This window comes from Pipistrellus hanaki (assembly GCF_964339955.1).
Source record: "Pipistrellus hanaki genome assembly, chromosome: 8".
In the NCBI taxonomy this organism is placed as follows: Eukaryota; Metazoa; Chordata; class Mammalia; order Chiroptera; family Vespertilionidae; genus Pipistrellus; species Pipistrellus hanaki.
Window position 1 is genome coordinate 60875936 of NC_140510.1, and position 19914 is coordinate 60895849.

Below are 19914 nucleotides of genomic sequence, written 5' to 3' on the forward strand. Positions count from 1 at the left end.
TCTTGGCCCCCACCAAATCCAGTTCTCTGCAGCTCAGTGAAACTATTGTGCTCTAAATTGGGTCCAGGCAGAAAGCCAGGATGCTGGCGGTACTCAGCTGTTTCGTTTCCTTCTTTCAGGCAGAGTCACGGTCATGCTCTGCCTGTTGTCCAATGTCTTAAAAGTGTTTTTTAAAAATACATATTTCATCCACTTGTCTAATTTTTTATAGTGGGAGGTCAAGACAGGTTCCAGTTTTTCCATCATGGTAGAAGTTCCAAATACTTTTTTTAGATCCACTTCATCTGGAATAAAATGTTTGTCAAGTATGAAGGCATAGTTAAAGCCTCCAGCCCAGTGAGGGGCATGTAGTAGTCATAAATTTAATAGTAGGTATTACAATTATAATTATTGTCATTGATATCATTCAATGTGGGCTTTGTTAGCCCAAGAATTTACTAATAGCAGTGAGTTTTAATTTTTTAAATCTTTTTGAAATTTTAATTTATCTGAGGAAAGCATAGAAAATTAAACAATACCCTTTTAAACTTGCATAAATACTACAAAATTTGATTCTTACACTACATATTGCCTTTTAGAAAGTAGTAGATTGAAAATCAATTGAAAAGATTTAAGTTTCAGACTCTGATTTCCATCCTTAGTCAAGTAGAAACTTCATTTTGTATTCTCTTTACAACTGTTATTCGTGCACAACAGCGATTTAAAAGTAATTGATTTTTCTCCAACTCAATTTTTTTTTAAAGTAAGCAAGTCAATGAAAAAGTTATTGGCTCAAGACTGCAAAAGCATAAAGATTTATTGAGTCAAATATGAGTAAAAAAAGATGACATACTAAGAACTTTTCTAGTAAAATATGCTAGAATATACATTGCTTGGAGCTAGAATGGTGGGGTGTTGAAATGCATAAAAACACATACTACTCTCAATATGGGAAAATGCAAATGAACTCAAACTTGCTCTTCGTCATTCATAATAATTCTTCAAATACCTCACATATGACTGATGGGCAGTAAACATGAGCTCAGTAAGGCAGAAAAGAGCAGTCCTCTTTGGGAGTCTTCTGGTTGACATTTTTCTTGACTGGCTCCATCATCAGAGTAATTCCATATTCCTTCCACCAGCATGTGACTCACTGAAGGCATCAGAGAGCCAGCTGGGGTATAACTGACTCAACTAGAAGGATAGGAGTCTTAGACTGTGAAATAGGCCAATAGAGTAAATCTATAGGTCTCTGAGCACTGTGCATCACTCCAGGATTCTCCCAGAGCACACATGTGTGAAAATAGCTGCTAGCTCTTTGGGCCTTTGCCTGGCATGAAGTTTATATTATTAACTAATGTCATCTAATCTCCAGTAGAGCTCTAAGAACTCTGTGGTGATGGAAGTCAGACTGGAATAGGTTCGGGACTCTTTCTGGGTTTTTGATATTTGACAAGTATCTGTAGAAAGAATTCATCCTATTTTCTCCATTCTCTATACCTACCAAATCCAATCTATTGAGTCCCAAGAATAGACAAATCTAGGGGTTTTGGATTTCTCCTGACTGTTTTAGAGACCCTGAAAGATCTAAGAACCAATACACATATTAAGGTGGCTCTGGATCCTGAATTTGGCATTTACCTTCCTGGCGAAGCTCAGGACCAGAGCAAGACTCCCGGTCCTGGATTGGACATACAATCCTGGGACTACCTGTACTGTAAGGCAGTGGTTCTCGACCTTCCTAATGCGGCAACCCTTCAATAGCAGTGTTTTTAGCAGGGTCCACTAAGACCATCGGAAAACTCAGATATTTACATTATGTTTCATAACAGTATGAAGATTACAGTAATGAAGTAGCAACGAAAATAATTTTATGGTTGGGGGTCACCACAACATGAGGAACTGTATTAAAGAGTTACAGCATTAGGAAAGTTAAGAACCACTGCTTTAAGGAATTAGTAGGGAGAAGTTAAGTCGTTTCTGCTGCTTTTGTTGCAAAGATCATGGGACATCTTATTTCAGAGTCATGCAGTATTCCCATTGCCAGCTAAAGAAAGCTGTTGTTGAATAGATACCTCAATTAAGCTTGTCTTCCTAAATGGTTGGAAAATAGCACTGATGCATATATTTGTCAAGGTTTTTTATTTCATCCTTTTAATATTTTGTAGTACATCCTTATTTATGCTCCTTCAGCTAGTCTACCTTATAATGCTTGTTTGTAACTGTTTAGTTTATATCCTTCTCACTTAGAGCAATTGCGCCATTAATAGAAAGAAAACCCTTGAAATAGGTTAGTAAGAGGAAATCAATTTTATGTCTTTTCTATTGATGTAAATGACTATATTTACTGCAGGAAACAAACTCAGCTTAGACACTACTGAATTATAGGCAACTTAGTAGGATCTAGAAGTAGTAAATGTTTTGTTGGACAGATTCCACTTTAAAAATGAAAGTCAGATGCTAGGTATGAAAAGAGTGTGAAATGAAACAGATGTGGAATATTTTAGTGTGAGATTTCTCCTCTAAAGTGGCTGTGGGTGACATATGGTGGTTTTATAAACGAGAGGTAAACCAATAGCGGACAGAAATGCACTTCATTGCTAATTAAGTCAGCCTGGAAGTAATTACCCAAGTGTACACTGAAATATTGCCTTTTGAAAATGGACAAAATATTGATTTTGCTCATTTTCTTTAGTCTACGACTATCACAATGCTAGGAGGAGCTTTTTTACATTTATCTAAACAATTGGAGGAGTATATCAAAACAATTTTTTTTCTCATTTTCAAACTTTTAAGAGAGAGTGCCTCAATTTGAACTATCCTCTTTTATTTAGCTTTGATGAGATACCTTTAAATTTCATAAGCACACCCCGTTGGTATTGACTCATCCTATGGCATTAATTCACAGGAAGATAGTTTTGTTCCGATAACTGCTAAAAACAAGCTATTGCCTGTAAATTGATGTTTGAATCACAGTGACATCTTCCCATGTTCTGGTTTATAACTTTAAACCAGGCACTCCCTGAGGGGGGCAAATGTTGGGTCTAGGTGGGGTCAAGACACCAGGGCACAGTTTTCATTATGGAGTAAGGACAGATTAGAGCGGATGTGAATTTCCTTTGGGCCATCATTGCTCATGGAAGATTATGTTGAACTTAAGTCAACCCAGATCTCACAATTGTCACCCCTTGTGGCTAATGCCCTCCCTGAGCATTTTGGTCCATCCCAGGAACATACCCAGGAATTTGGAAACTGGGGTAAATTTTCATAATTGACTCAATCTAGGCACACAGCTGTGCTCTACAAGAATACAGAAAATAGTCAGATGTCCTGACTCACGCTCAAACACTTGGCGACAAAACAACCATAAACTTTGAGTTTTCAACTATCTGCAGTTTCAGAAAAATAAGAAGATTCAGCTGACTAAATACAAAATAGAGTTCTTTAATGAAATCAGGAACCCAAATTTACTTTCCCAATAAACTTTGGAAAATTTGTTCAGACACGGGAATCAGTTTTAGTTAACTAGTTCAGTAGATTAAAGAAAAGTCTTTTTTACCAAGGCTATTTTTGTGCTTTTAAAAGAAGTTTATTTAAGTAAAAGATCCCCTGACCAGAATTTGGGAGAGTTCTGCACTTTATACCAACAGCAGTTGGACTCCATTGCTGGAGATCATGAACCCCGGGCTCAGATTTGGAGCTTTGCTTTGCTAGAGAAGCGATGGGTGATGCAGCTGATCGTCTCACAGCTACTTCTCTTTATCTCCTCAGGCGAAGAGTGTGACATCGACATAAATGAATGCGATAGTAACCCCTGCCATCATGCCGGCACCTGCCTGGACCAGCCCAATGGTTATACCTGCCACTGCCCCCATGGCTGGGTGGGAGCAAACTGTGAAATCCGTAAGTTTTTCTGCCTCCCAGCTATTATATTCAGACCTCCAGTTTTGTTTCACCAAGAAAGGGATGCTGGCCGTGCCCAGCCAGGTCACTCTCAGAGGCAGTGCTGCCTGAGTCGCCATGCCTCCTGCATCTCAGTGTCGCACTTTTGCCCCCCTCTACCCCTGCATTCTGCTGCTCCCACTCCTTCCTGAGTCTGAAGGCAGCCCTTCCACGGGATGAGAATGTGCAGATGTCATCCAGAGTTCACTGCTGCTACTACAGCCAAAAATGCGCTCAACGGAGACGCGTTAGAATCGCAGCACAAAACAGAGGCTCTGTGTTGAAAATGTGAAAAAAGAAAACACCAACTGTAAATTCACTTTGCATGTATGTCTTCAAACATATTAGGTTCCATCAGTTGCCTGGAGAAAAAAAATCCAGTGAGGATGAGTGGAAAAGAAAATCTGAAAAACATTTTGAGCTGCTTAGAGCCAAGTGTTCTCTAAAGACGAACTATTAGAAGTTTGAAAATGTCACATCATGGTGTGGTTTTTTTTTGCATTAAAATACCATGTTTACTAGGACTGGGGTGAAAGTGAGAACTGACAAGGCATTGGGATTTCCATTAGTTTGTAAACTGCTAAAAATTCAACTTTGAAAGCTGCCTTTATTCTTATTTAAATGGGTCAAGGGGTTGAACCTTTCATAAAAGCTCCCTCCTGGGGCTTTTCACCCCCTGGCCTACTCATCATCATGTAAAGTTAGCTTATCTGCTATGTGAGTTGGAAGGGGGGCAAATACTTACAGGGATTCCTGTCTGTGCCTCTGTGCCTGTCTGTCTGTCTTCCTTCTGAGCAGGCCCTTCTGCTGCCTGTAGTCCTCCATGCTATTACTGTTCTAAGAATAGCCCCCTCACTGGTGGTCCACATGGCCTGTGGCTGGATGGCTAATTCTTAGCGTGTGTCTAAGGTGGGGGTGGTCCGTGTTAGGAAGCTTTGTTATTCACAAGTGTGGACCACATTCTCCATCAACTTGACCAATAGTGAAGTACCCTTTGGGCTCTTATCTGCTCACTCTTTGTCTTTGCTCTTGGCTCAGAGCTTGAGAGGGAAAGAAGGTTATTATTTTTAAGCCTCTCCCTCAACTTTCTCAAATTCTCCCAAACAGAATGGTTTTAAGACCAACTGTCCTTGTTGAACATGATAAATACTCTCTTCTTGAAGAAAGAGACAGAAGAGATTCCAATAGTAAAAATGCTGAGTGCTATGATTTGGGTAGGATGCTAAAACTAATATTGGTATAGGATGTTAAGTCCACTCTGCTGGGATCTTTGGTGGAAGGGATTACAGACCTGGGTCAATAGGACCTTGCTTCTCATCTGGCCATGATACTCATTGTGCGGCTTTATTTGGTTGTGCTGAGCCTCAGTGTACTCATCCATAAAATGGGACCACTTTTTGTTCTGAAATTTGATAATTGTATGAAATGACACATTTCTCAGAACAACATCTATTTATAACTTTAAATTTTTAAGTGTAAAGATAAATACATAGTAAAGTATGAATAAGAAGTCAGGAACACATGGGACACCCTCAAGAAGTTTTGAAGTACAATCTTATCTTATGATTACAAAAAAATCTAAAAATCTAAATTCCTCCCAGTGATGATGATATTAGCAAAACATGCACAAATAATAAAAGGACAAAAGTTGGCTTCATATTCTAGCTATGTGACCCATCCAGACACATTTATCCTGGGGAGCCTTGTTTCTCTCATTTGTAAAATGGTTATAGTAAGGTTGGTGTGAAGACTAAAGGAGGCAAATGTGTGCATATTTCTGCTATGCAATAAGCAGTAAATAAATGCTAGCTGCTCTTTCTCTTTAATTCTATACTATTTAGCTCTTATGCTATGAGCTATTCCTGCATAGATGGACCTTTGCAATTGTCTTTTTAGCCAATGCACCTGCAGGGCATGGGCCACCATGAGCAGCCGAAGGTGTTGGGGCACATCATACATATTTGTCCACACTTGGGCTGTTCATTTGCTTAGAAGAACACTTTCCACTTGATCTCATTTGCATCTCCGCATTTACCAATGTGTTAAATAAATGTTATCATAAATTAGCTCTGTGGGTCCCAGTGTTGGGTACGTCACCTTGACCTGAGTGTAACAGTGGAGAACATGTGTGGGAGGTTTGTGATGACATATAGCTGGAACTGGTGTACAGTGTCTAGAACAGGGGTAGAGAGCCTTTTTTCCTGCCCAGGGCCATTTGGCTAGTTATAATATCATTCACAGGGCATGCAAAATTATCAGCTTAAAAACTAGCCTGCTATATTTGGTCAAGCATTTAATTAACTCACCCCTAATGCCTTGCCAGGGCCAGACAGAATGATTTTGTGGACCTTATAAGGCTCACGGCCGGACATTCCCCACTCCTGCTCTAGAGTTTGGATCTGAATCAAATGGAGGAATCCAAGGACCAGGCAGAATCTGGCCTGTCAGTGGACAGGGAAGGTCTAGTAGACCCCCAGTCCTGTGTGAGCCATGGATCACAGAGGTTTCTTAATAACCCTGAGCATCTCTGAGCTTCTGAAGTGGCCAGAAACCATGAAGAGGGTGCCTAAATGGTACAAGTTCAGGTTAGTAGATCTCAACAGGAAAGCTCAGATACACACAGAACAGAGAGACTAAAGCCCACACAACTATGTGGTCTGGAGAGCTACTGAGTTGTTGAAGGCAGTAAATGAGCCTCCATCGGCCTGACCTCTGCCTCTGGAGGCCATACCGTCCACTTCCCTTTCTTACTCACTCTGCTTCAGCCACATTGTCCTGCTTTCTCTTCCTTGAGCAGATCAGGTTTATTCCTGTCTTCAGGGTCTTGGCATGTTCCTTATGCCTGGAGCTCTCTTTCCTTGGATTTTAACACAAGTCTCTTCTTCTCAGCAGACACATCTCAGTTTGAGCTCATGCACATCCTGATATCTGAGACCTCAGTGAAGGGCACTGCACGTGAAATGGAATCAATCCTTCCAGCAGCCATCACTAGAGATCCTGCTACCTCAATAGAATTTACATGCAAATTAATAATATTTTAGTGGTTCCATTTCCATGGCTACCTCCTGTGGGCCAGTGTTTACCCTAATAATGAAAGTTGCTTAGAAATTTGCCCCATTAGCTATACTATCTGCGCCCCCCCCCTCTATCAGTAATAAGAAGCAGTAATCAAGTAGACCATACAGATGTATCAAAATGATCAACAAAATTGATCCAGAATTACCTGAAAAGGACCATTCAAATAACTGGTGTTCTGTATATATTCTGAGGCAAATGCAAATCCTAAATTCTTGAAATTAACAAACAACCCTGGTAAAATGTTACTGCAACTTATTCTTACAACCTTGGAACTGATCACAGTTTTTTTTTGGGGGGTGTGTCTTTTTATAAAATGTTTGCATTTCTAGAATCAAGGTCTAAAAATCAGAATTCCTATTAGTTTTTACTTAGTGGTGTTTTATATCATCTGTGTAGAAGCTATAAGGTTCATACAGTTAGAATTACAGTCAACCTTGCTGGCTGACAGTTACACAATAATAGACCCTGAACAGTTGAATCTGTGGTCAAACTATTGGATTACTGATATTCTTTCTGCAGGTGAGAAATTGGAGAATAGGTTCTCTTGGATTTATGCATTCAATTAGTGAAAATGTTAAATGTGAAATCAGTTTGGAAAAATACAAAACCTCAAACAAATTGAATTTAAACCAAAACACAAATTATCCCTCAGGCCCATATGTGTGACATTTTTCCTGGACAGTTTGTGTGCATACATTCCTGGTCATGCACCTGCTGGGGCTGCTGAGACCATCCCCTGCAGCCTGTGCTGGTGTGCAATTCTTCCCCAGCCACACTGTAGCCATTATAGTAAATGATTCATGCAGTGGGACTCCCAGGATGCAGCAAAGCAATGACTTATGAGGAACACTCCTGGACCAGGAGTCAGCAGCTGCAGCCACCTGGTGCAGATAAATTTGCTGCCTCTCAGACCAAGCGTTGGATTTATTCAGATCCAACCTGGCTCTAAACTTGATTAGTGTGCAAAGCAGCCACATTCACTTATCAGAGAAGCATTAGATGAAGGTAAAGGTGGGAAAAACACAGGGTGAGGCAGAAGGAAGCAGAGGTGTTAGGAGAAATTTTGAGTTTTCCTAAAAGTTCAATCATCTTGGAACTCAGAGTTTTGGGAAACAGAGCCGATGGTCAGAAATACAAGCAGCTCATCAGGCTTGGGACAACGTGCAGAAATCACTGCAAACAAATGGTCATAATGGAAGAGAGAATGTGTTTTGTGAAATTTGAACCAAGATTCAATCCAGAAAACAGCAGTCATTGCATTTGGCATTACCTGGTGCACATTGAGAGAGACAACTCATTTTTCTGGCTGAAACAAAAGTGTGACTCACTTGATTTCCAAGTATTTTGACATTCTCTGAAAAAATTCAGTTGTAGGCTAGAGTCCAACACTCACAGAGTCTGCTCTAACACCCATTTAGCATCAACACAAAGGCAGCCAGTACCACTTTCTGCTCCAACTTGGTGGAGGGCTCAGATCTGATTGCTGTAGCAGGGCCACACGGGTTGTGAAATCTTATGGTTGATGCATAACCACATAAAGAGTTTACACATCATATTAACTGTGTGCACACAGGGTGTGCACAACCAGAAGGCCAGGACAGTGGAAAGACAACTGTACGGGGTTATGTGCTTGGCACGTTGTCCCAGGCCTAATGAGCTGCCTACACTGCTTGTATTTCTGACCATCGACTCTGTTTCAGACCTCCAGTGGAAGTCCGGGCACATGGCAGAGAGTCTTACCAACATGCCTCGGCACTCTCTCTACATCATCATCGGGGCCCTGTGCGTTGCCTTCATCCTGATGCTGATCATCCTGATTGTGGGGATTTGCCGCATCAGCCGCATCGAGTATCAGGGCTCTTCCAGGCCAGCCTATGAGGAGTTCTACAACTGCCGCAGCATCGACAGCGAGTTCAGCAATGCCATCGCCTCCATACGGCACGCCAGGTGGGCTGTTGCAGGGGCAGCAGGAGGGGAAAGGGACAGGCTGCTTTCACATGTGCACTCTTGGGACCAGGGTTATATTGTACATAGGACTTTACACCCACAAGGAGGGTTTCACAGAATAAACCTAGGTTCAGGGTACTATTGAATCTATTGGATGTTGTTGGGGGTTGATAATGAGACTGCTTTATAAGCAAACCCCTTTTCATTGGTTGCTGGGTTTCTGATTTTATCAATTTGTGTTTATCTGTGCGATAAATATCTGATTCTTAATCGCTGAATGAAAAATTTTAGATGATTTATATTTGGAGTGTCCTTAGCTATATTACTCTCCAAACAATCAGCATAGATATAAATTATTCCATTTGATAACTTTAAAAATGGCTAACAGCTATCATTTGCTGTTGGGAAGCCCATGTGAAAAAATAATGATGGAAAACTTTCCTTACCTGCTGAAGGAACTAGACATACAAGGCTAGGAAGCATAAGGAGTCACAAACAAGATGAACCCAAAGAGGCCAACACCAAAATACATAAAATTTAAATGCTAAAGGTTAAAAAAAAAAAAAGATAATATTATAAGAAGCAAGAGAAAAGCAGTTAGTTACCTACAAGGGACGTCCCATGAGGTCAGCTAATTTCGCAATAAAAAAATTGCAGGCTATACGGGATTGGCAAGAACTATTCAAAGTGATGAAAAGCAAGAACCTACTACCAAGATAACTGTACCCAAACAATGCTATCATTTAGAATTAAAAGCAGATAAAGAGCTTCTCAGACAAAGCTAAAAGAGTTCATCACCACCAAACCCATATACATAAAGTGTTAAAGGGTTTCCTTTAAAAAGAAGGAAAAAAGATAAAAATATGAATAACAAAATGGCAATAAAAACATATCTATCAACAATTGAATCTAAAAAAAAAACCCAAAATAAATAAGCAAGCATAAGATAAACAGACTCACAGATACAGAGAAAATTTTGACAATTGCAAGATGGAGAAGGGTGAAAAAAGGTGAAGGAAAAAAAATAAATATAAATTGGTAGTTATAGAATAGTCATAGGGATATAAAGTACAGCACAAGGAATATAGTCACTAATATTATAATAATTATGTATAGTGTCTGATGGATACTAGACTTTTCAGAATGATAACTTAATACGTTATATAATACTACAGGCCCAGTGCACAAAAATTCATGCACAGAGGGGCAGGGTCCTTCAACTTGATTTGTGCCCTCTTGCAGTCCTGGACCCCTTGGGAGATGTCCACCTGTCAGGCCTGCTCCCTGGGGAATCAGACATAAGGTGGCAGTCAGACATCCCTCTGGCAGCCCGGGAGCCTTTGGGGGATGTCATATCTGACTAATGGCTTAGGCCCGCTCCCCGCACTGTTAGTCAGAAATCCTTAGCAATGCCCTGGAGGCAGGAGAGACTCCCACCACCACTGCTGTGCTTGCCAGCCGTGAGCTGGCTTCTGGTTGAGTGGTGTTCCCCATGTGGAAGTGCACTGACCACCACGGGGTCAGCTCCTGCATTGAGCATCTACCCCCCAGTGGTCAGTGCATATCATAGTGATCAGTCATTCCTAGTCGTTCTGCCCTTAGGATCAATTTGCATATTTTCCTTTCATTATATAGGATTTAGTCACTGGGTTGTACATCTGGAACTAATATAATATGGGTGTCAAATGTAATTGAAAAATAAATTATTTTTAAAAGTAGAGTTTGTATGTGTTCTAGTAAAAAGCCTGCTCAGATTGGCCAGAGTCAGAGAGGCGGTCTATTAAAAAAGAACTGGTGTTGCCTCGGAAGTGGGGGGTAGTCTTATACAGCGAATATAGGCCTAAACCTATGTTTTAACTATAAAATTAGGGGGTCGTCTCATACGCCTGAAAATACGGTATATAAAACAGTGTCCTTTGCTGGAGGAAGGACTCATAAAGGGACAAGGCCTTGGTGTGCTATCACAGAAAGAATGTGAGTTCAGGTGTCTGAGATATTTTATTGAGCCCAATTATTCCACTACCTGACTCTGGATTTTAGATGATTTAACCTTCCACAATACAGTTCCCTCAACTGTAGAAAGGAATAACTCTTCCTTCCAAGAGAGTTATGGCAATCAAGTTAACTTAATAAATGATTGTGCAAACAGATATCACCATATTTACCTCTCCAAATCTATTGTAATACTAAAAAAAAAAAAAAAAAAAAAAAAAAAAAAAAAAAAAAAAGCTAATCTAACATGTTGTTGACTTTTGCAAAAAATATTTATTACAAAAATAATGATATTGTGTGTTTTCATTGGCAAAACAAGCTAACGCATACAATTCAGAAAGTTAGCATGCTATAGTAACAAGTGGGCTGAACTTGGTGTCTAAAGATTGGAACTCAAGGGTACTCTCAGCTGCATTGATTGGGCCATCGTATATTGATATTGGTTTTGATACAAGCAGATCCAAATTCTGTCTGACTGGCAAAGAAGCTCAGAAGTTCAGAAAGTTTGCTTTCTTCAAAAGGAAACCCCAAACCCAACACTTAGATCTTACAGAAATGTTGCCACATCAATGGAAACAGAAGCCAGTCCCCAGCTTTCAGGTAGAGGAGTCAGTGGAAGAGAGGAATTGAGAGACAGAGCATCTGCCCATGCCTCGGGCCAGCAAGGACAACTTCTTAGTGGGACTTGCAAGAGCATGAGCCTGACTACTACAACTAGGGTTCATCCCTCCCCATATCAAGCCCTACATAGCTGCCTGTCATTTGCTCCTTCCATTAAGAGTCAACTGGACAACACAGCTTCCAGGAAGCCCTGAGGTCGATCCCTGCAAATCTCATCTTAATTGTTTATTTGACTAATTTTCCCACTAGCTTGTGCATAAAAACAGAGGTTTGTTTATTTATTTATTTATTTATTTATTTGTTTGTTTATTTATTTATTTATTTACTTTATCTACAGTGGGTCCTGGTACATAGCAGACCTTACTAAAATTTGAGGTCTTACTAAACTTTGGTCTGAAATGGATGGATGATCTTGGTTAACGGTTAACGGAAGATGCCTTCATCTTCTAAGAGAGAGATTCATTCCAGACACTAGCTTGGTGGATGGTACCAGCCTTCAGGAGTCTTTGAAGTGTCCTGAAATCATTGGGTGACACACAGAAGATGTGAAAAGGAGGGAATAGACAAGTTCAGTTGTACAAGAGTTCCCAGAGGGATTCAGTTCATCAGGAAGGAGCAGATGTCACCTCTTTATACTGGGGTGTACTGGGAGACCCAAGAAATTGGATTCTCCCACTGCGAGAGGACTCCTAGCTAAGTAAGATGCGTTTGCAGTCAAGAGGAAGAATATTTTATTTTGGCCTCAGAATAGTTTAAAACAGATCCTTCTGGGCTTCCTGATTATATAGCCCCCTGGAAAGATATTTACCGAATATTCTTGGAAGGAAAGGATAAACTTGAAAGCATTTACAAACCTGGTTCTTATTATTAAACCTGGTGCCAATTTTTATAAAAAAAATATTTATTGCAGAATTCCTAACCAACAAGCTCCTCCATGCACCAGTGACTGCAAATAAAGCCATTGAAGTCAAAATAGTACCTACCCCATCTCTGGGAACATTCCCATCTGAAGGCTTATGTAGTTATAACCTGTGGTTTCTACAGCATGGCCCTCTGGAGGCCCAAGCTGTGTCTCTGGCTGGTGGGCCCTTTTTGCTCTTTTTTTTTTTTTTTTCCTGGAAACCCTAGAAAGCACTGACAAAACACAATGCTTGTGATATTATTTTCCTCTTAGTCTTCAGCAGTAGCCTGTCTTCCCGTTGCTAGTCTGGACATGTCATTGGATAAGAATGACTGCAGCTTAACAACCACACAGGACGAAAACTGAGTGGGTCACCTGTGACATTTAATAGCGACTGAGGAAGTGTGTAGTGACTGTGATGTCAGCAATCAGTTGGTGCTGGTGCTGGGTTGAGAAGTAGCCCCTTATCCTATAAGTCATCAGCTCTGTAGCTGCTTTGCTTACCGTTAGGTTGGAGAGAAATTATAACTGACTGGCTGGTGGGAGCGATGACGTGACTCTCCAAGTTCTGGTCACACCTGATTGCTCGCTGCTCCACCAGCTGTAAGTGCCTGATCCCAGAAAATAAAAAGAAAGGAGGGCTGCAAGAGGACACAGTCACTTTCTCTCAAAAACCATCATCCAATGTGGGCCTTTTTCAAGGTCAGACCCATCTGACATTCTTTGTGGCATTGTTTTAGCTTTTGGCTTTCAAGGGAATATGAACTAGAAGAATGTGCACTCTATGATCTGCCTTATAAGTAGTTGTGGAATTTTTTTGTTTGTTTTTTAGTGAAATAATGTACATAAGACTTATCACCAAATATGATGTTTAGATGCCTGTCACACAGTTACTACTATTCCCATGACTCTGTTAGTGCTTCCATGATGGTTAACGTGGCCAATACTACAATATACTAAATCCTTTGGGGAGAGGGACTGTGGCCTTCATCTGGGATTGTAAAATGCTACACTTTGTGGGCCATACAAACTGCAACTGGCTTGCAGGCTGTAGTGTGCTAACCCCTGGTCCACATTATACTTTTCCAAAGCTTCAAAAATATACAATTAAAATTAATTAAATTATTGGTGGTATATTATTACCACTGTAGCTGGCTATTTTAGGAGAAATACATTGTCCAAATATTTGTACCTTAGGTACTCTCTGAAATTTTCAGACTTGGGAGAAAGTGTTAAGACCCTTTAGCTTAACACTGGTTGAGTAAAAGTTGGCTTTTACACTAGTGCCCCTTTTCTGAGTCTCAGATTATGCAGGCCTCCCTCAATTGAGACACACAGACCGCAGCAGGCTGTACACATTTATGCACACAGAATCCCTGACCTTTGGTGAGTCTTCGCATTTTAGACACGAGTTTATTGATGACTTGAACGTTGCAGTAATAGCTGTGGTTTCTCGGTGGCAGCATGCTTTAACTCTTTGTCTCTGCATGAGCCTGGCACCCACCGGGCATGGTTTATGCCTTTGTGCTCCTGGAGGCCAGTAAATCTTGAATGAACGGGAATACACGAAAGAAAAACATTTAAAAATAAAATATCACATAAAAATGCAATGTTTCTCATTTCCCATTCGGTTTTGCCTTTCGTCTCTGTACGTGAGAAGACAGACTTCAAAGGAAGAAGTAGGATAGGGGGGAGATGACGTGTAAGCCACTGTAAATTAGCCCCTTATGTCGTAGGGTGCTCATCCTCGCCACCTTTTAAAAATTTTTGCTTCTTTAAAATTTCTTTTTGAATGGGCCTCAGTGGAGTTGAAACAGTTAAAACCTGTTTTCTATAAAAGGCGTGTGGGGAATGGGTTCAATCCTTTAAATCCCACTGCACTGCAGGGGCTTTGGGGGAAGGTGAAGTCTTAAGTGGGAAGAGACCACCCAGAAGCTGAACTGGCTGAATTGTAATCATCACCATCTTGATTCTGACTTTTCAGGAAGTCCTGAAATTGGATTTTGACGCCCAGGGCTTCTGTTTGTCAGCCCTGCTGTCAAGGAGATTTTGAAATATACAGATCTGTTGGGACAATGGCCCTGTGCTCAGGGAAGAAACAATGGCATGTGTGTACATGGGTGTCAGGGAGTAATAGGCAGGTGGGACTGGATGGCACATTTTGTGGACAAACACCTATTTGAAGTCATTTCCTCCCTCACCCCTTCTTGTCTTGGGGCCTCAGAAGATCACTGAGCCTTCACAGCCCTCCGGCGAGTCTCATAGGAGAGGCTGTCTGTCTGTGGTCCGGGGAAGACCACCCTGCCACTGTGCATTTCAAGCTCCAGAGTGAATGTAAAATAAACTTGCCTCTCCACATCCTTACGGGTCTCAGAAGAAAAAGATAAATCAATATATGTTCTTTTAAATCCTTTTGTGGAGCTGTCATGCCTGACTGCTTTGCCAAGATTTAACCTACAAGCTTCAACCTTAATTTGGACTCTGTGTTTTGTGGAATCCATTTCTTGCCTCCTGCACCGAAGACTAATATTTTTACTCATTCAGTGTTACTATGAGGAAGTCTTAAATTTCTGTTCTTGCTAAAGAATGTATCTGTTAGGGTATTTTTATAGTTCCATTTGACTCCTGAATATAAGTTATTATTACCATTTGCCTTTCATAGGACTTGAGATCCAACTTGTACCTAACTATAGTCCTCTCTCCTGTGCTTTTAGGTTTGGGAAGAAATCCCGGCCTGCGATGTACGACGTGACCCCCATCGCCTATGAGGACTACAGCCCCGATGACAAACCTTTGGTCACACTGATTAAAACAAAAGATTTGTAGTCATTTTTTGGATTATTTTTCAAAAAGATGGGATACTACACTCATTGAAATATTTTTAAGAAAATAAAAAGCTTAAGAAATTTAAAATGTTAGCTGCTCAAGAGTTTTCGGTAGAATATGTAAGAACTAATTTTCTGCAGCTTTTAGTTTGAAACACATATTTTAAACATGGAATTTGAGGAGTCCATAGACTACGTCTTAATATACTTTCATCCCTCTAAAACCTAAGCTTCGACTAGTGTGTGGTCTTTCTACGGTAGACCCTATCATGACACCCAGATTAATTTCTGTGGCTGTGACAGAAATAGTCTAATCAAGGAGAAGTTTCTAGTTAACGTGTGAGTGTGGCTTTCTGAGTAGAGTTAGGAAACACGTAGAGAATGACGCGTAGTACAGTATCCCCATGACTTAAAAAGAAGTCTGAAATGTCTGTTTTGTGAAAAAGAAAGTAGTTACCTTTACTATTCCTAACCTGAATGAAATTAGCCTTTGCCTTATTCTGTGCATGGGTAAGTAACTTATTTCTGCACTGTTTTGTTGAACCTGTGGAAACCATTCTTTTGAGTTTGTTTTTGTAACAGTCATCAAACTAGGCCTTGAAAATATACTTAAGTGGAAGGGCCTCGTGGGGCAATTGCAGTAGAATTGGACCTATATTTCCTTTTAAAAGTCAAGGTCTTTTTAATCGTGAGCAAGTTACATTTACGTTGGAACTGTCTGTTGCTAAGAGATAGTAAATGTAAGAGGGTATCAGACCCTTCCATAGCGAGTATTTCTCATAGTGCATCTTTATTTATACGAGGACTTTTTTGTGGCTGTATTTGATTGATATGTGCTTCTTCCGATTCTTGCTAATTTCAAGGAATATTGAATAAATATTACCAAGTCAAAGAAGCACTTGTCTCTCGTTCTTTTAAAATGACATAAAACACATTTCTGGGGCTCAGACTCTCAGAAAAAACACCATCATTGTTGTGAGCCAGATAGTATTCTGTACAAATAAAAATACAACAATGGCAGTTTTCCTAAGTAATGTCAATATGAACTCTCCATGTCAATAGTTATAATTGTGTGTGTGTGTGTGTGTGTGTGTGTGTGTGTGTGTGTGGTGGGACGGGGGTGGGGGTGGGGGTTATACCAGGACAGGAAGAAAGGCAAGGTCTCATGTTGGTGGGGCAGAATGTCCATGCTATAGAAATTCAAGCAGAAATAAAATTCAGTTAGTGCATTATATATCTCAGTGTCTGGATTGAATCAGCAGCCCCATAATTTTGTAATGGAGGTTTTTCAAGAACGAATTTCCATGATAGCTCTTAAAATTTTCTAATTTTAAGATTAAAATTTAACCCACAGACACATTTCCAACTGCTTTGTGGCAATAGAGACCAACATATAGCCAATCATTGTCTTATTTCTGCTGGTTTATTTGAAAATCTCCAAATTGCTAAAGAAAATGTTCACAAAATTGAAATATTTTTATTATTAAACTAATCCATTATTAAAATACTCCATGGCCAAATTACATTTTAATAAGGTGATTTTCTGCTTTCCCAAGTCAAAAGGGCCCCTTAACAATTTGAAATTCTGATACTGTGGTTTCCTTATATTGGAAAACAAGCAACTTTTGCAGTCTTTCAGAAATGTGACTCCCATGGGCAATTTCAATTTGACTTATTATAGCAGGATCTTTCTGGCAGTGAGATGGATATAAATCCATAAGGACATAAAAAGGTATACTATACATACATAGTGGTCCTTAGAACAGTTGAATTTTAGGCAGACCTACCCAAACACACACACACACACACACACACACACACACACACACGCATGCACACACACAGATATACTAGTACACAGAGACACAGACATACTATGGAGGAGCTGAGTTTAAATTCAATGCACTAGACCAGGGCTTCTCAAGCTCTGTACTATTGATATTTTGATCTGGATTATTCTTTGTAGTGGGCTTTCCTGTTTGTTGTTGAGGTATCCTTGGCCTCTGCCCACTAGAGGTCAATAGTACCTTTCACATGTGGCAACCAGAAATGTCCCAAGATATTGTCAAATATCTTCTGGGGCGCAAAATCACCCCTGGTTGAGAACCACTGAACTAGACAATCTCTCATTCCTTTTCATTCTTTCCCATCTGTTCACCTATTCTCTCACTCATGCAGTTCATTCCATCTGTTCACATTATAAATCTTCACTGAGCTCCTGTTGTTTAGTGTACAGGTAGTGTTCTCAAATACCTCCCACGGGTGTTTCCTGACGAGTCTAGGGGTGGAGAGCCAACAATGTGCTGCTAATTCTATAGGTTTGAATTTTGGGTAGGCCATGCTTTTTCATTATTTAAACCAATTAAAGGTTTTCTTTCTAATAAGATGATTTGCACTCAATATTTTAATAAGAATAGCTTACATTTATTAATGCTGATTGTGTGCTGGCCAAACTGCTGGTCAGTTTATGAAGATTATCTGTTTTAATCCTCACAGTAACCCAATGAGGGTAGAGACTTTTATGACTGACATTCATAGGAAGAAACTAAGTCCTAGATAATTTAAATAGCTTTTCAAGGTCCCACAGTTTTTTAGACATAGAAACTGTTTTAAAACATGGAATCAGAGCTTCTGTCAGTCATTATTTATCCATCCACCCATATACCCATCTATCCACCTATTAATCCCATCCACCCATTCAGCCATCCATCCATCTACCTACCCAACATTAATTCATTAGATCTTCCTTAATTCATTCATTCAGTAAGTATTTTTTAAATGCCTATGATGGGCCAGTAAACCCTTCCCTTATTTTGGGAGGAGGGCCATGACAGCAGATGGGACAAGAATTGCTCACACTCCTAAATATCATAAGCTTCATCAAAGATGTGTCCATATCTCTTAACAGTAGTGGCCATAAGGAAGCTCCCTTCTGAGCCTCAATTCAGAAGACAAAGAACAAGAGTTGGCTCTGAGCTTTGTGCTTGGCATTGAGGCTACTCCAGGGAAAGGGGATGTTGGGCCTTGGCTATTGTTTTCTCAATTTCCCTACTGGGTTGCTCCTGACTCCTGGCTCTTGGCTCCTGGCTCCTGTTTCCTGACCTTGGGCAGTGGATATGAAGAGGGTACTTTCAGAGAGACAGCGAAGCTTTTCATACTGATGTAGGCTTCCTGTGGTTGAGAGGTGAAGGGTGTTTGGAAAATTTCTGCTTCACCCTCACTCTACAGATGAGCCAAATGGAGCACAGGAAGACTAGAAGATGGTTTTCCCAGAGTCAGTGGGACACCAGTGCTAATGAGAAGCAGAAGATGGGTTCAGGTAACTGGAAGAGCAGCACATCTCCTGGCACATTGTACTCAATAAACAGTAACTCCTAATATCTAATGGGTCCTTGTCTCCCTGGACCACCCTGAGGCCAGCTGAGTGCACAGAAGACGGAAGTGTTTTGCACAGAGATGAGGAATGACACTCAGGAGAGATCACTTTATGTAACTGCTTGTTTGCCACATACACATGTTAGCACAACTCATCTTCCAGAAGACTTATAAGTGCTTCAACTCTGAACTCAGGGGATTAAGTGCAAAATGCTTTCAGCACTGGATAATATTCAAGTGGAAAATATCAGGAAGCTAGGGACATGACTCATGTTCTTCACATGAATTTCAAGGTGTGTCATAAATGAATTTACCTTAATTCTCAGTTAATCTCAGGTGCTAGTGATGAGAAAGAATTACATAATAGAATAAGAATTGCAATTCAAATAATAGTTTTAAATGTGTGTAATTGTCTTTTTTTTTTTTTTTTTGGAGGTAGTGGGTAAACCTAAAGCACTAAGGTTAAGTTCATGGTTGCTGTACAAGTGGGTTGAGTGCTTTCCCAGTCCTTATTTTCAGGGTTAAACCTTTCTTGAAAAGCTGCAACTATTTGGATCATTTCCATAAAGAAGAAATGATTGTACTTTCCTTATTGTACTTTCCTTGTAGGCAATCACCACTCAAGATAGAACTAATTTTCAGCTATTTTCTTCCAAGAAAGATTCACTAATAGATCCATTGCTTGCAAGGCAACATGTCAGCTCCAAGTAGATAGGCTTCTATCTTGAGGGAGAAGGTAATAAAACAAATGATTGCTGATCATTTCTTTTCCAGCCTTGTCTGTCCTTTTTAAACCCTACTCATCAAGTTGGATATTGCCCAATCATTGACACAGAAATTAATACTGAGCAATTTACCTTCAGGGACTGGGGCCCTTGGGGCATTTTTAAAAGTCCCATCTCACTTGCAGTGAGTTTGCAAGGGCCAAAGACTAGGATCAACAAAGTGGAGAATTTTTTCAACTCAGTTGCACATTTAAATCTAATTGTGACAGAAAATAACCCATCACTTCTTTTCAAAAACCCCAGAATTTTAATCTATAAATTGTACATTGAATTTATTTGTATTAATAAATTTCTATTTATATTGCTCTCAGACTGAAATAACTAATTTTTGATCCCTCCATGGCAAGGAGGTAGACCAAGTGAAACTGGCAGAAGATAGGCTTCTTATTTTGGGCTTGGGGTTTTAGGGTTTCTTTAAGGCAGCGGTTCTCAACCTGTGGGTTGTGACCCCTTTGGGGGGTTGAACGAC

At 40.2% G+C, this 19914-nt stretch overlaps 1 protein-coding gene across 1 annotated transcript in view; it reads left to right on the top strand.

Moving 5' to 3' along the window:
* DNER (delta/notch like EGF repeat containing) overlaps window positions 1-16180 on the top strand; it is a 214956-nt gene extending 198776 nt beyond the window's left edge. Inside the window, exons 11-13 of the mRNA XM_084891823.1 lie at window positions 3751-3882; window positions 8700-8946; window positions 15175-16180. Of these exons, the coding sequence (XP_084747949.1) occupies window positions 3751-3882; window positions 8700-8946; window positions 15175-15286 (491 nt within the window). The 3' untranslated portion in view covers window positions 15287-16180. The remainder of the gene's footprint in view (window positions 1-3750; window positions 3883-8699; window positions 8947-15174) is intronic.
* The last annotated feature ends 3734 nt before the right edge of the window (window positions 16181-19914 follow it).